Source organism: Ictidomys tridecemlineatus, chromosome 6 (assembly GCF_052094955.1).
Source record: "Ictidomys tridecemlineatus isolate mIctTri1 chromosome 6, mIctTri1.hap1, whole genome shotgun sequence".
Lineage (NCBI taxonomy): Eukaryota > Metazoa > Chordata > Mammalia > Rodentia > Sciuridae > Ictidomys > Ictidomys tridecemlineatus.
Window position 1 is genome coordinate 140,676,290 of NC_135482.1, and position 14,976 is coordinate 140,691,265.

Consider the following 14,976-nt stretch of genomic DNA (forward strand, 5'->3'; position numbering starts at 1 on the left):
TCTTGCCTTAGCCTTCCAAATAACTGGGATTATACGAATGCACCACAATTGTCTGGCTCAGTGATCTCTTTTTAAAATATAAGCATACATCTTTAAGAGATGTGTCAGTAGTTTTTTGTTTCCTAATCATTCATGTTGAGTTATTTTCTCTTTATTGGTAAATATGTATAAATTGTGTTAATCAACAATTTGATATGTGCTTGTCACTTTTTGAACTATTAAAGGAACATTATTGGCTATACTTTAAAGAAATATTTTTAAGGACTACATTTGTTTTTGAATGCACATTCTTATTTTTTTAGCACTCAGATATTTAAAGTAGATCTTTTAAATTTTGAATAAAAGGTCTCTAATACAACAATGTTTTTATATTTCCTAAATATTAATTCATTTTTTGCAATAGATGGTAAGAACTATTAGAGAAGAGCACTACTCTGTTTACAGTTTAACAGATCATTGATCTGTTAACAACCATCAGAGAAAAGGGTTCTACATCTTCCTTCAGAAATTCATTTACATGTTTAATAAAATGAGAAAGCTTTATTTATATTTAAACCCACATTTCATGTGTTGCAACTTGCATTCTCTGATCTTTATAGTCCCTCAGAGGAAATGGTGAGTATCTGGTTACCATCTTTTTTGAATAATGTTCAGAGACTTGGAGACTTATATATGTCATTTCCACAAGTTTCTTTTTGCTAATACTGTCCTTTTTTAGAGTCTTAGTTTCAAGCTAGTCTGTCATCTTCATTCTACTTTTTGATTCTTTTCCAGTTTTTTTACATTTCCTTTTTGGTTACAGTGGTACTTCTCAAACTTCTTCCACAAGAATTGCCCTGAGATCTGTCTGTAATAGAGATTGGATTCCAAATCACCCATATTCCTGCCTGAGTCTCTGATCCATTAAAATAGGATGGCACATTGAAATTTGATCAAGTTTCCCAGGAAAAGTTGATTTTGCTAGTCTGGGAAGTATACTTAAAAAAATACTGGATTATAAGCCCCCAAGTTGGACAGCAATCTCTGATAGGTCTGATAAGTACAGTGATTCTCCACAGGAAAAAAAAGTAATATCAAAGCAATGTCTGCACATCCTTACACCAGTTTAAAGAAAATTTTGGAGCTTTCTGGATTATTGGTTTTCCATTTCGCTCTGTGGCCATAGAGAACCTGAGAATCTACCTCTGCTATGATTTCCTAAGTATTAGTGGTGACACTTCTCTGCTCCCTTCACTTTCTGAGAGCATTTTTAATTCTAAAAGTTTTGTGTAGTACTACTTTTAAAGATTTTCTTTGAATGCAGCTAACAATGAAAACTAAATGTTCTGGTCTAGAATATTCTTTGCCAAATTTTATCCTTGAAAACATTCTTAATGCTGGTAGGACTTTGTGTATAAATTAGATATGAAATTAGCCCTTTTACATGAAACAAATTATTAGATACCTCTTTTTTGTTCTTCCTCTTTAATAATACTATTGTTTTTATTACTTGTTTCTGACACCAAATATAATTCTTACAGTATTAATGAAGATATTTTGAAAAATAATTTTCATAAAAATTTTTAAGCTGACACATTACTCATTTTGTGTACCGTTAAAACTCCATACATTATATAAAAATAAAATTTTAATAGGCCAACGTAAATGTTCAAGAAATGTATTTTTATGTGATTTGCATTACTTTGGATTATTTATCTCTAAAATAAAGACTAATGATTTATTTATGCTTTTATTGAAATACTTTATTAACTAGCATTTTACCATGTTGATAGTGACTGAATCCTTATAAAGACATGAATATAGAATCGTCTGTCACTAAATTGCATATGTTTTAGTTCTAGTTTAAAATAAACTTTATTTGAGTCTGCATAAGCTATATGGCAATATTTAGTAAGTAGAGTATTTGAATAAATAATCTGCCTCTCTCTTGACCCTTCCAGATTTTGGTGTAAAGTAATATTTTCAATATACATTCTGTTGACAAATATATGAAAAAATATTCAATATCTGTAGCAATTAGAAAAATGCAAATCAAAACCACTCTAAGATATCATCTCACTCCAATCAGAATGGCAGCTATTATGAAGACAAACAACAATAAGTGTTGGCAAGGATATGGGGGAAAAGGTACACTCATACACTGCTTGTGGGACTGCAAATTGGTGCAGCCAATCTGGAAAGCAGGATGGAGATTTCTTGGAAAATTGGGAATAGAACCATCATTTGACCCAGCTTATCCCTCTATACCCAAAGGACTTAAAAACAGCATACTACAGGGACACAGCCACATTGATGTTTATAGCAGCACAATTCACAATAGCTAAACTGTGGAACTAACCTAGATACCCATCAATAGATGAGTGGATAAAAAAAATGTGGCATATACACACAATGGAATATTACTTAGCAATAAGAGACAATTAAATCATGGCATTTGCAGGTAAATGGATGAAGTTAGAGAAGATAATGCTAAGTGAAGTTAGCCAATCCCCCAAAACCAAAATGCAGAATGTTTTCTTTGATATAAGAAGGCTGATTTATAATGGGATAGGGAGAGGGAACATGAGAGGAATAGATGAACTGTAGTTAGTACAGAGGGGTTGGAGGAGAAGGGAGGGGTCATGGGGTTAGAAATGATGGTGGAATGTGATGATCATTGTTATCCAAAGTACAGGTATGAAGACACGAGTTGTTGTGAATATACTTTGTATAAACTGGAGATATGAAAAATTGTGATCTATATGTGTAATAAGAATTATAATGCATTCTGCTGTCATATAAAAAACAATAAAGGTGGGAAATTACAAGGTAAAAAAAAGAGAGAAACTGGAAGTGTAGAGAATGATCATCTGGTACTAGAATTACAACAAGATTTTCTGTGGTCAAATGATCAAGTCATTTAAAATATTATTTTGGGGTTTTGACTGACTGAAATTACACTCAATCTCTTGTAGCAGTGCTAGGGTAAGTGTGCAGGACCAGTGAGATCACTGATACAAAGCACAGTGCTAATACTTGTAGTATACTGGATTCAGCTTGTTCTAGTTTATGAATGTTGATTTTCAGCAGCTCTTTCCAGTTTAGAGTGCAGTAATACCTAGTTGGTAGTTGAAATTAGTCATGGAAATTGTTAAATACTACAAATGAGTATCTCTCTCTTGTCTTCTTTCAGAAGTGTTTTTGCTAAGCTGTCTGTCATCCAACCAGTGTCTGTGCTTTTATTTTTGAGTGTTTCCTGTTGCATATGTTGTAGACTTAGTTCTCTAATTTTCCTGACATTTCAGAGAACTCAATGTGTTAATTTTAAAACGTGAATTATTTTAAATATTTAATGTATACAAGTAGCTATGTTTTAAAGCATAATTAAATGAAGTCAGCACCTGTGAATCCTCAACCAGCTGGTAAAAACTGGAACACTGCAATCACTCTACTTATGATCTTAGTCCCCCCCTACCACCACCACCACAACACCACACCAAGGAACAACCGCTGTAAACTTTGAGTTTGATTCTCTTTGACTTTTACAAATATTTTGGTTGCATATGTCATTATTCCTTAACAACCTAATTGTTTTGTTTTGGAGCTTTTTAAAATGATAGCATGTTATTATCTGCTATAACTTGGGTTTATCATTCAATATTATTACTGTAATGTATGTCTGTTGCATATATCATTCATTTTCTCTTTTATATAATATTAAATGATGTAAACATAACTAAAATAATAAGTGCATATTAATTCTGTTGATGGCCATCGAGGTTATTATTAATTGTTTTGATTGATAATAGACACTACCTTTTAGGACTGTATTTAGATTTCCTATTGTACATTTGAAAGATTTTCCTTAGGGAATATAACCAGGACATGAATTACTGTAAGATAGAGTTAAGCCAGTGTTCAGCTTTATGGATGAAATAGTGCCAGATTATTTTGCAAAGCAGTTGCATGAATGTGTATTACTTTTAGCAGTATATATAAAATCCATTTGAATTGTATCTTTTATGGCACTTGAAATAATCTTACTTCTTACACTTTAGGTAAGTGGTCTAATGCCTATGTTTTTGATCCATTTTGAGTTGAGTCTGTGCAAGGTAAGAGATAGAGGTCTAATTTCATTTTATTACATATGGCTTTCCAGTTTCCCAGCATTATTTGTTGAAGAGGCTATCTTTTCTCCAATGCATTTTATGGTGTCTTTGTCTAGTATGAGATAACTCTGTTTATGTGGGTTTTTCCTCTGCCTTCTATTCTGTACCATTGGTCTTCATGTCTGTTTTGGTGCCCATACTATGTTGTTTTTGTTACTATGGTATTGTGATGCCTCCTGTTTCACTTCTATTGTTGAGGATTGCTTTGCTATTCTGGGCCTCTTAGTTTTTCAAATGAATTTCATGACTGCTTTTTGTATTTCTATGAATAACATCACTAGAACCTTAATAGGAATTGCATTAATCTGTATAGTGCTTTTGGTAGTATGGCCATTTTGACAATATTAATTCTGCCTATCCAAGAACATGGGAAATCTTTCCATTGTTTAAGGTCTTCTTCGGTTTCTTTAGTGTTCTATAGTTCTCATTGTAGAGGTCTTTCACCTCTTTTGTTACATTGAATCCCAAGTATTTTATTTTATTTTGAGGCTGTTGTGAATGGGACAGTTTTCCTAATTTCTCTTTCAGTGGATTCATCACTGATGTATAGGAATGCAGTTGATTTATGGGTGTTAATTTTATGTCCTGCTACTTTGCTGAATTTATTTAGGAGTTTTAGGAGTTTTCTGGTAGGGTTTTTTTTTTTTTTGTCTTCTAAATATATAATTATGTCTTCAGCAAATAGGGATATTTTGAATTCTTGTTTTCCTATTTGTATCCCTTTAATTTCTTTCTTCTGTCTAATTGCTCTGGCTAGAGTTTCTATAATTATGTTAATATAAGTGGTGAAAAAGGGAATCCATCCCTTTTAGAGGGAATGCTTTCAATTTTTCTCCATTTAGAATGATGTTGGCCTTGGGTTTAGCATAGATAGCTCTTACAGTGTTGAGGTATGTTTCTACTATCCCTTATTTTTCTTGTGTTTTGAACATAAATGGATGCTATATTTTGTCAAATGCTTTTTCTGCATCTTCAGTCCTTAAATTATTTGCCTTTATTTTTTATTTCTTGATTAATAATGTGAGGCATCAATTTTGTTAGTCTGAATAAAGAATAATGCTAGACTTAATTTATTAACCCTCTCTTGTATTTGGAATTTATATCATTTATTTGTCTTTTTTGTAGCTAGTTGGAACTCATTTTTTCCCCTTTCCAACCTGTTGTTCAACTCATTTGTTTTGTTTTTTTTTCTAATATAAATCTTCTAAGGCTATTAATTTTTCTTATAGCACTAGTTTGTGTCCCAAAGTTTTTATACAGGTAATTTTATCATCTTTCAGTTGTAAATATTTTTGGTTCATCTCATAGTTTCTTCTTTGCCTGTTTTAATTATAGTATAATTGGTATATATATATTTTTTTCTTTTTTGTTATAGATTTTTAATTGACTTACATTGTGATGAAAGAATTTGGATGAATTGGTAGCTGCTTTTTGAAATTTTCAAAGGCTTATTTTATAGTTGTTACATATTTTTACATGTCACTTGTTTTCTTGAGAGGAATATTTGTTCCTAATTACTGGATTCCGAATTCTATATAAATTCTCTAGATGTAGATGATTTTTCTATAGTCTCTGTTTGATAATTCCAAATTCTCAAGACCTTACAGGCCTAAAATTTTATTTGATAATTTTTTTAGGTTTCTCAGTCTTTGTGGCTTGCTGTCTTTTAAGTCTCAAGATTTCATGTTTCTTGAACTTTCTATGTGGGAATCCTTGGTACCTGAATAGAAATGTTTTTTCCTAAAAGGGATGTGGTATTTGCTTCTACCTGGAACCAGTGCTGGTGCTGCTGACTTATAGTGAGTTAAGATTCTGGCCAAGATTCACTTTGCCACTAGTCAAAAGTTGAGACTCTTAAGTTACTACCATAAAGAAACATAGATCCTTTCTTGAAGAAAATGTTCTCCATGTTAAGGCTTATTCTAAGGGCCTCTCCAGATGACACAGGGAATATTTCTGAAGTTTTAAATGTCATACAGACCTCTTATTTTAGTTTTGTTGGGTCTAATACCATACTTAGGGATGGTACAAGGTGTAATCAATCATATTTTTTTCTTTTTCTCTTCATGCATCACCTACATGTTTATTAAAGTCTGATTGTGTAAAAATGTTATGTGGAGTTAGCTTGACAAAGAAAGAAGGAGTTAAGTAAGAGGGAATCATAAATTCTATTTAAAGCTTATCTTTTAGGCTTTGAAAACAGCCATAGGCTGAATAATCTTCCTTCTTTCAAGAGAGCTTTCTTGCAACATGGCCCAAGTGCCTGGATCCTAAAGTACAGATGTAAATGGTCCAGCCAAAAATTTCCCTTGAATGTCAGTTGTGGTGGCAGATCCCTTAATCTCAGCTTTTTGGGCTGAGGCAAGAGGATCACAGCCTTAGCAACTTAGTGAGACCCTGTCTCAAAATAAAAACTGAAAATGAAAGGGCATGTAATTCAGTGGTAGAGTTCCCATAGATTCCATCCTCAGTACAGAGGGGAAAAAATTTCCCTTGAAATGAATGAATGAAATAATTAGCCCCAGGAAATCTCCTGAAGCCATTGGAAATACTTTTGGCAGTTGTGATAGGATAAACAAAAAATGAATTATGATTTTAAGTTAAAAGAATTGTGGATGGTGAAGTTGTTTTATTTCCTCTTAATTTTAATCTACTTTGCATTAATGATGGAGCATTGATGAGAACTGAATCATACTCCGATTCCTGTCAAATATATGGCTTATCTATAGGTTTGATGGAGAAGGTGGTGCAAGATTATAAAAATAAATGGCTGACAGATTTTTTCATATTGTCATAGAATACATAAATTTAAGTGGTTTCTAGAGTTGTAAAATATCTGTTTTAATATTTATGTATGATCAAACTTTAAAGAACTATTTATGTGTCATATAAACTTTGGAGACTCTGGTACATAAGAATGCTATTTATTAAAACCAACAAATTAATAAGCTAATATATTCATTTAAATCTTATACTCCATATCCAGTTGTATGACTGCCTAGAAGTTTAGATGACAGAGATGTTCATTTATTTCAGGAGAAGAAGGAATGAAGCCTAGATGATGGCCTCAGAGAATATTTCTGGCAGATACTTGATATTGTTTATTAGAGGTTTTTACCTGGAGATACAATGATAAAGTTCTCTTACTTTAAAAAGTTTTTAGAATGATTTTATTTACTTGTTCTTATTATTTGTATAAAAAAAGAAAAATCCGACAGTTAACAAAATCTTGGGTTGCTAATGATTATAGTCTTTTAAAAATTATTATTTTTACTTAAAATTAATATCTTTTATTTTGGAGTTGCCCTAATAGTAAACACAGATTTTTAAATTCTCATCTATTTTTGTGACTGCTTTTAGATGATTTGAATTCATAGTGTTGAACTCATAGGATCTTGAACTCATAGTGTTTAGATCTAGTAATTCTGAAGAGTATAATAAACTGTAGATTATAAGAAGGATAATGAAAATTTAAATTTTATCTCATGGGTATACTTTAATAATATTTCGGAATTGTAGAAGTACTAATAGTAAGACTTGGTGATTCCCATTGAGAAATGACTATAAAGAACTTATGTATAATTTGAGGGTTTCTCAAGAGTATCTAATATATAGTATGTACTTTTTTTTTTTTACTTTGCTTTTGAACTGATTGGCGGATATTGACCAAAATGTCCGTTTTGTTATTAATAAAAATATATTTGGAAAATATGGGCCAATTAAGTGAACCATGAAACTTAACAGTCTCATATCCTAATTCATGGAATTTGCCAACTTGTTGATATTGTTGAATAATTGCCTCTTTCTTTAGGGTCCCTGGCTACATATCAAGAGGAAGAAGGATGAGGCTGGACCCAATTTATACAGTTTATTCTTCCTAGACAAGTCATTCCATTAGTGGATGCCTTAGCTGAGGTTGTTGTAACAGATTGCCACAAAACTTGGTAGCTGAAAACTATGGAAATTTATTTTCTCACATTTCTTCAGGTCTGATGTATAAAATCAAGGTGTCACCTGGGTTGGTTCTTTTTGGAAACCCTGAGAGAGAATCTGTTTCATGCTTTTCCTAGCTTTTGTTAGTTCTAGGCACTTTTTCCTTCTTCGCTTATAGATACATAACTTCAATTTCTGCCTCCAAGTTCATGTGATTTTTATAGCTGGTATCTTTATTTTTGTTTTCCCTCGTTTTCCAAGGACACTCTTAATTCGATTTATTGTACATCCTAATCCAGTGTATTATAATTTCTGTATCCTTACTTTAATTATGTCTGAAAAGACCCTTTTCACAAATGAGGTTGTATTTCCAGGTGGATCTGTCTTTTAGAGGGGCCACTATTCAGTTTATAAAAAGAATGGAGAGGCCAGGAATTGGATTAATTAAATAAGTAATCTGCTTGCTAGGAAGCATCAGGAATTGGGGGCACATATTCCTTCGTATTATTCTCCAGCTTTTTTTTGTTCCAGTTATAAGAGATCAGCAAAAGAGTCTTGTTCCTATCTTGTGTTGCATCATTTGTTTTATCTTCAGTTTATATTTCTTTGGCAAAATCTTTTACAGCATCTTATCCATCTTGTGAGCATTAGTATTAAAGCTAGGCAATACAGTAAATATATCCATTTAACTATGCATAAATAAAAGACAGTTTATCTTAACACAAACAAACCAGTATGAAAATGCCATGTCAACAACCAGGGGATATAGAACTCCCAAAATTCTGTGAAGGTGCCTCTGACTCATATCTGTCATACGTGCTTAGTGAGGATGACTTTGTCACTCTGGATATTAAATTAGTAAAGCTTAATTTCTTTCCTATTAAACATTAAATAGAAAGAGATGTTTCCCTCCCAAGACACTAGTGAAAGTTTTTCCCTAGGATGCCTGAGTCTTTCTTTGAAACACCTAAGACTAGATCATCACTGATTGTCTAGGGCACATTTTGCATTGATGTCAATGGTCTATCTCTGTGCTGTGCAGGTATAAAACACTTGAAATATAGTAAGTGCAACTGAAGAAATGAATTTTTAACTTCATTATTTTTAATTGACTTAAATGTAGGTGAAAATGGCCACATGTGACTGGTGGACCGTATTAAACATCTAAGGCAAGATATTTTTCATGCATAGGCTAAAAATATTGGTAATGATAAAGTAAACAGTGATGAACACTATAATAACCATAACTTCTCTATTATATAATTTAAATGTCCTATTGTAATGACATTAGTAAAGCCAAAGGAAAATTTCAACCTGAATTAGCAGCTCGTCTATATTTGTTAAAGATGGTGGGCATCTTTTTTTCTTATTCTAATTAGTTGTACATGACAGCAGAATGTATTTTGATTCATTGTACACAAATGCTGCACAGCTTTTTATTTCTCTGGTTGTACATGATGTAGAGTCTCACCATATGTGCAGTCATACCATACATACATCTCATTCTACCATCTTTCCTGCCCTCATGTCCTCTCCCCTTTCTTCTTTCCCTTTTGCCCAAATTTGGACAACTTTCAACTTGGAATTCTTTTATAGTTATAACAAAATAATTAGATGAAAATTTAGACTCTTTATTCTCTAGTTCTAATTTTAAAAGAAAATTATTATTTTGCAGGCAAAATACTGGTAAATGTGGAGTAAAAAAATTTCAACGTGGAGCCTTATTTGCTCAAGAAATTTAGTATAAATATCTGTCAATCATTTTAAATTTCTCTTGCTCAAAATATAAATTAATATACCTGGATTTTATTTACAAGTGTGATACTATTTAAAGATATGTTTTATGATGTGAAAATGATAATTTTTGTTGAAATTATTTTTCAGACGTCTAAGCAGATTTTTCTGTCGTTTTCCAGCTTTGCTTCAAGCATTTTATTATATAAAACTTTATAGCTAGTTATTCCATTGATTTATTTTTTATTTTTGATTGAAGTTCGGCAAGAGAGAACATTTCTTCTCCACACTGTCTAGTATATAATATAACATTTGATTTAATACCATTTGAAAAAGAAAATGTGGAAATAAGTCAAGTGTAACTCACCCCCTTTTTTTGTTTCTGGGGATTGAACCCAGGGGTGCTTAACCACCAAGCCACACCCCCAGCCTTCCTCCCTGCCTTTTTGTTCTTTTAGAGACAAGGGTTCTACCAAGTTGCTTGGGACCTTGCTAAGTTGCTGAGGTTGGCTTTGAACTCATAGTCCTCCTGCTTCAACACTACTGTGTCCAGCTAACTCACACTTCTTGAACTTAATATAGTTTAAACTTTGGGGTATTGTATTGTTCATTTATACCAAGAGAGGGGGGTATTTTAAACTTGATGTCTTTGAACAGAAATCATTCCTTTAAACTACTGCTACAAAGTTTTATGTCCCTTAAAGAACTTTCAAGTTCTTTACCTCTATAATGTCCCCTAATGTACATGGCGGGGAGAAGCAGGATGCTTATGAATCATTTAGAGCTCTTAGGAATAAAAGCATCAATTAGTACACCTTTTATCCAGAAATAACAGCTTTATTTTCTAAGGGTCTTCTTTTCATGTTACTAGCTAAATAATAAATGAATTCAGAATTTTTAAAATTGTTCTTCACACACACACACACACACACACACATGATTTGTATATAATTTCAGTTTTTACCTTAATTGAAGTTACTTTTAAATCATAATTTGTAACCATTAAAGAAAAGAGAAACACTATAGATGAAAACACAGCCATAACTAGAAAATGATCTTTATTGTTTTGTTTTTGTTTTGACAGCTTGAAGGTCCATGTGTTTTGCAAATTCAAAAAATTCGCAATGTTGCTGCACCAAAGGATAATGAGGAATCTCAGGCTGCACCAAGGATGCTGCGTTTGCAGATGACTGATGGTCATACAAGTTGCATAGCAGTAGAATTTAGTTATATGCCAAAAATAAGGTGATTGGCACTTTATGTACTTATTAAAGAGTATTTGAAGGTACTATTCAAAAATAAATTTTAAGAACTTGGAAAAAACACAGTAAACTCTCTAAGTGTATAATTTTTTGGAAGAAATTATGGAGCTTTGCATTTAAGCTTTTTCTATAGAGAAAATTGTTAAGAATAAAGTTAGTTACTCCTTGATTCAGTGTAAATTATAAAAATAGATTCAAAATGTTCTTGCATGAAGATTAATTTTTAAATTTTTTTAGAGGCTTTTAGGTCATTCATTGATCAGAACAATTTTATTAAATGTGTCATAGTTTCTTTCTGATAGCCCAGTACCTGTGTACATAATAGTTGGGAGTTATTACTAAGAGTGATTAAGATACTCAGAATTAATTTTTAATGACTTTATTGAAAGATCATTGATAGCTAAAATGCATAAATATAACATGTACAGAATAATCTTATTACATATTCTGACTTTCTCTGTATGGATTTTTTGAAGCTTTAAAAACAGGTATACTCTATTTATTCTTATTAGTAACTATCTTATAAACCCTCTGTCTTTAAAAAACAATGATATTAACACTTTTCGATTAACTTGGTATCGTACCTATCAGCATGCAGTGAATTTCATGTGCTTTTATATAGTGAATGATGTGAAACTGTTTCTGAATACTTTTCTAATTCAGCCTAAATCTTTTAGGGCACACTACTTTATGTATATTATTTGGACTGTTTTATCCCTTGTTATATGTGGGAGTAGATGGAGTAGGGCTCTGTATGTATGCTTTTTTAATGTTTGTTTTATTTTAGAGAAAACTTATGTGATGGTATGGATTTCTTTCCTTATTTCCTTTACCAAAAGATTAATAGAAGGGTAAACATTTTGTCTTTGGTTTTTGCAAAAGGAGTCATGGTATAATATTTGTTCCAAATCTAATAATACTGACCTGTTTTAGAAAAGTCTTCTTAAAATTAGTGTACAGAAGGCTTAAAATTACTGTAAATAGCTTAGTGTGTTAAAAGGCCTTTTTAAAACAATTGTTGCTTATTTTTATTTTCTATAATCAAAACAACGTTAGTTTAGAAGTATAAAATATATAAAGCATAATTTTGCATATTATAAAAAATTTGAAAGGTTTTCAGATTTTAGACAGAATTAGACATGGCCTAGGTTAAGAAATTATTAACCTGTAAACTCTGAAGAATGTAGCATTTCTTACTTTTGCCAGGTTGACAGAGGAAGCAGTTTTACATAGAACATGTCATCAACTTTATAGTAGTAATACTAACTACCATTGTTGAGCATGGCGAGTAGCAGAGCCAGTGTTCAAACCAGGCACTTTCCAAATATTGGCTCACGTAATCCTCACAACCACGAGGACAATAACCATTATTGACATTTTAAAGATTAGGAAAACAAGGTGCCAAGAAATTAGGTGATTTAAGTAGCAGATTTGGGATTCCAAGTAAGATCTGTATGTCTCTAAAACCTTTTTATTTTCTTTTTACCATACCACACCACCCCTCTGCTTTAAAGAGACACATAATTTAAAGATAAACATTTTTCCCTTGTTTCCTGCCACTAGGCTGCTCTCTCTTTTAGTAGTTACTAATTCATTCTGTCTCTCTTTTTTTTTCTTTTTAAAAGGCCTTTTAATGTTCCTGTGTAAATAATTATCATTTGAAGTTTAACATGTTTTTTTTTAAAGACCATTATTTTTTATGGATTACTATAATTCATACAGATGTTAAATTATACTGGTCAGAATATTTTTGTATTAAAATTTAATTTTGTAATATAAAGCATTTTGCAATGTATAGCAAAAGTTCAGTGGGGAAAAAGAGACATATATTTATGTAGCATGGTTGTGTTGAAAAAGTAAACTTTTATTTTGTCTTTGCCATAACTTTGTGGATGTGATTACTGTTGTTTGTTGTTTTAACACATGGAAACCTAAGCACATTTCTTTATCATTAAGTTAGAAAATGAGAGTGTTGTATCTGGTCTTTCTTTCTGTTGATCTATTTATACTTGATAGCTAATCTGAAAAATATTTTTGATGTTGATGCAATTTGAATAACTTGACTGAGTCATAATTTATTCCACTTTAGGGGAAGAACTTCAATGTGTTTTGTTTTGTTTTGTTTAACTGTTTTTTCCTTTGCTTTAGCTTGAACACACCACCTGGAACTAAGGTTAAGCTGTCAGGCATTGTAGATGTAAAGAACGGATTCCTGCTCTTGAATGACTCTAATACCACAATTCTTGGTGGTGAAGTGGAACACCTTATTGAGAAATGGGAGTTACAGAGAGTGAGTATTAACTAAGAATGATTTGAACATTTAAAACACTGTATTCTCTTATTTTAGGGAGTTCTTCCCATAATAAGTAGTAAAATTAGTTCTTTGTGTAACAGTGAGTAGAATAAAATATGATGATCTTTAGAGCAACTGTCTACCTTTGTCTAAGCATGGTCTTCCTATAGAGCAAATGTAATTTTTTAGTGTTCATTATATTTTATTACGTTCATTATATTTTATATTTAAAAAATCCTTCTTTATTGACAAGTTTTAAAATTTCTAATATTTATGTTATTATCTATGTATACTGTATTTGGGAATAATTCTTAAAAAATTGTGCGTATACTGGTGTATGGTTATATGTATATTTGTTTTATGTACATGCATACAAGCAGGCAAATGAAAGCTAGTTAGGATTCTACTATAATGAAGTCCTTGTTGTACTTGACTTTCTAGTTGCATTAGTTGATACTTTCCCCCATTTGTGGCTGCACATCATCCTGCTACTCATGTTGATTGTCTTCTAATTGTTTCTCTACTTTGCTTCCTACAACTAATTCTGTTGGTCTACTATAGCTGAATGAATCCCTTATTAATTTCTTGCTTTCCCACTCCATTGCTGTTGTTACAGTTTAGATCTTTAGTGTCTCTTGCTTTGACTGCTTCAGTAGCCGTTTAACTTGTCTCAGTACATATCATTTCTCCATTTTTCTAATTTATTTCATGCTCTTTTGACAGATTATTTTCCTCTAGCATAGGTCAGAACAAGTCACACTCTGCTTCTGTTTCAAATGTCTGAATTTGAATGAAATAGGAACTAGTCATAGTTCCATTTTACCTGTTAAACTTTCTAAATTATTTTGCATAGATTTTTTTCCAGTCAAATGAAACCGTTTACTCCTTCTTTGATTCTCTTTGTTTTTTTCAGTTGTACTTTTGGGCAAAAATTATTTCCCCACTTTTGTGCATCTTGATTTTTCTCTTCTAATCCCTGCATGTCCAAATGCTTGTTCCTTCACAAAGTGAAGTATTTGGTCCTTTATTAAATATTAGAAACATGTTATCTGTATTAATAGTATATTACTTTTGACCTTGCACTCAAATTATTTTATTTTTTTTTATATCCCTTAATAAATAATACCCTTCTTGAGGTCAGATTATCAGACCATGAGGTCAGGTAGCGGGGGAACCTTGATTACAACAAGGTTGTTGTATCATCTTTGTTCAATTCTACAAATATTTGTTGACCAGTGTATACATATGGTGCTGTGCTCTTATTGTATTTCCTATGGTCCTCCTGTTAGTCTTGTAAGGTGGCATTATATCTACACATATAAAAGTATTTACTTTTAAGAACTATTAAATAACTTTCTTTATGATCACACAGGTTAGTGATAAATCTGAGTAGAATCCGTGGCCCCTTTCCCCCCCATTATGTTGGAGCTGCCATCTTCTATCTTTAAAGTGGTAGTCCTGAAACTTACATGTAATAAATATAGAAAATATTTGTGGGATGGAATTAATTGGAAAGCATGTAAACTAATTACTTTAAACTAAAATTGATGTTCTTATGCCACCTTCAAGTGTTGCCTATTGTCTAAAGCCAGGCAAGAGCCTAGTG

The 14,976-nt window shown here is 31.8% G+C and overlaps 1 protein-coding gene across 4 annotated transcripts in view; it reads left to right on the forward strand.

Annotated features, from left to right (window-relative positions):
• LOC101971599 (tudor domain-containing protein 3) overlaps nt 1–14,976 on the forward strand; it is a 126,453-nt gene that overhangs the window by 42,751 nt on the left and 68,726 nt on the right. For all 4 annotated transcript variants that reach the window (XM_078015808.1, XM_078015809.1, XM_078015807.1 and 1 more), the window contains 2 exons: nt 10,900–11,060; nt 13,226–13,367. In XM_078015808.1, coding sequence (XP_077871934.1) covers nt 10,900–11,060; nt 13,226–13,367 — 303 coding nt within the window. The remainder of the gene's footprint in view (nt 1–10,899; nt 11,061–13,225; nt 13,368–14,976) is intronic.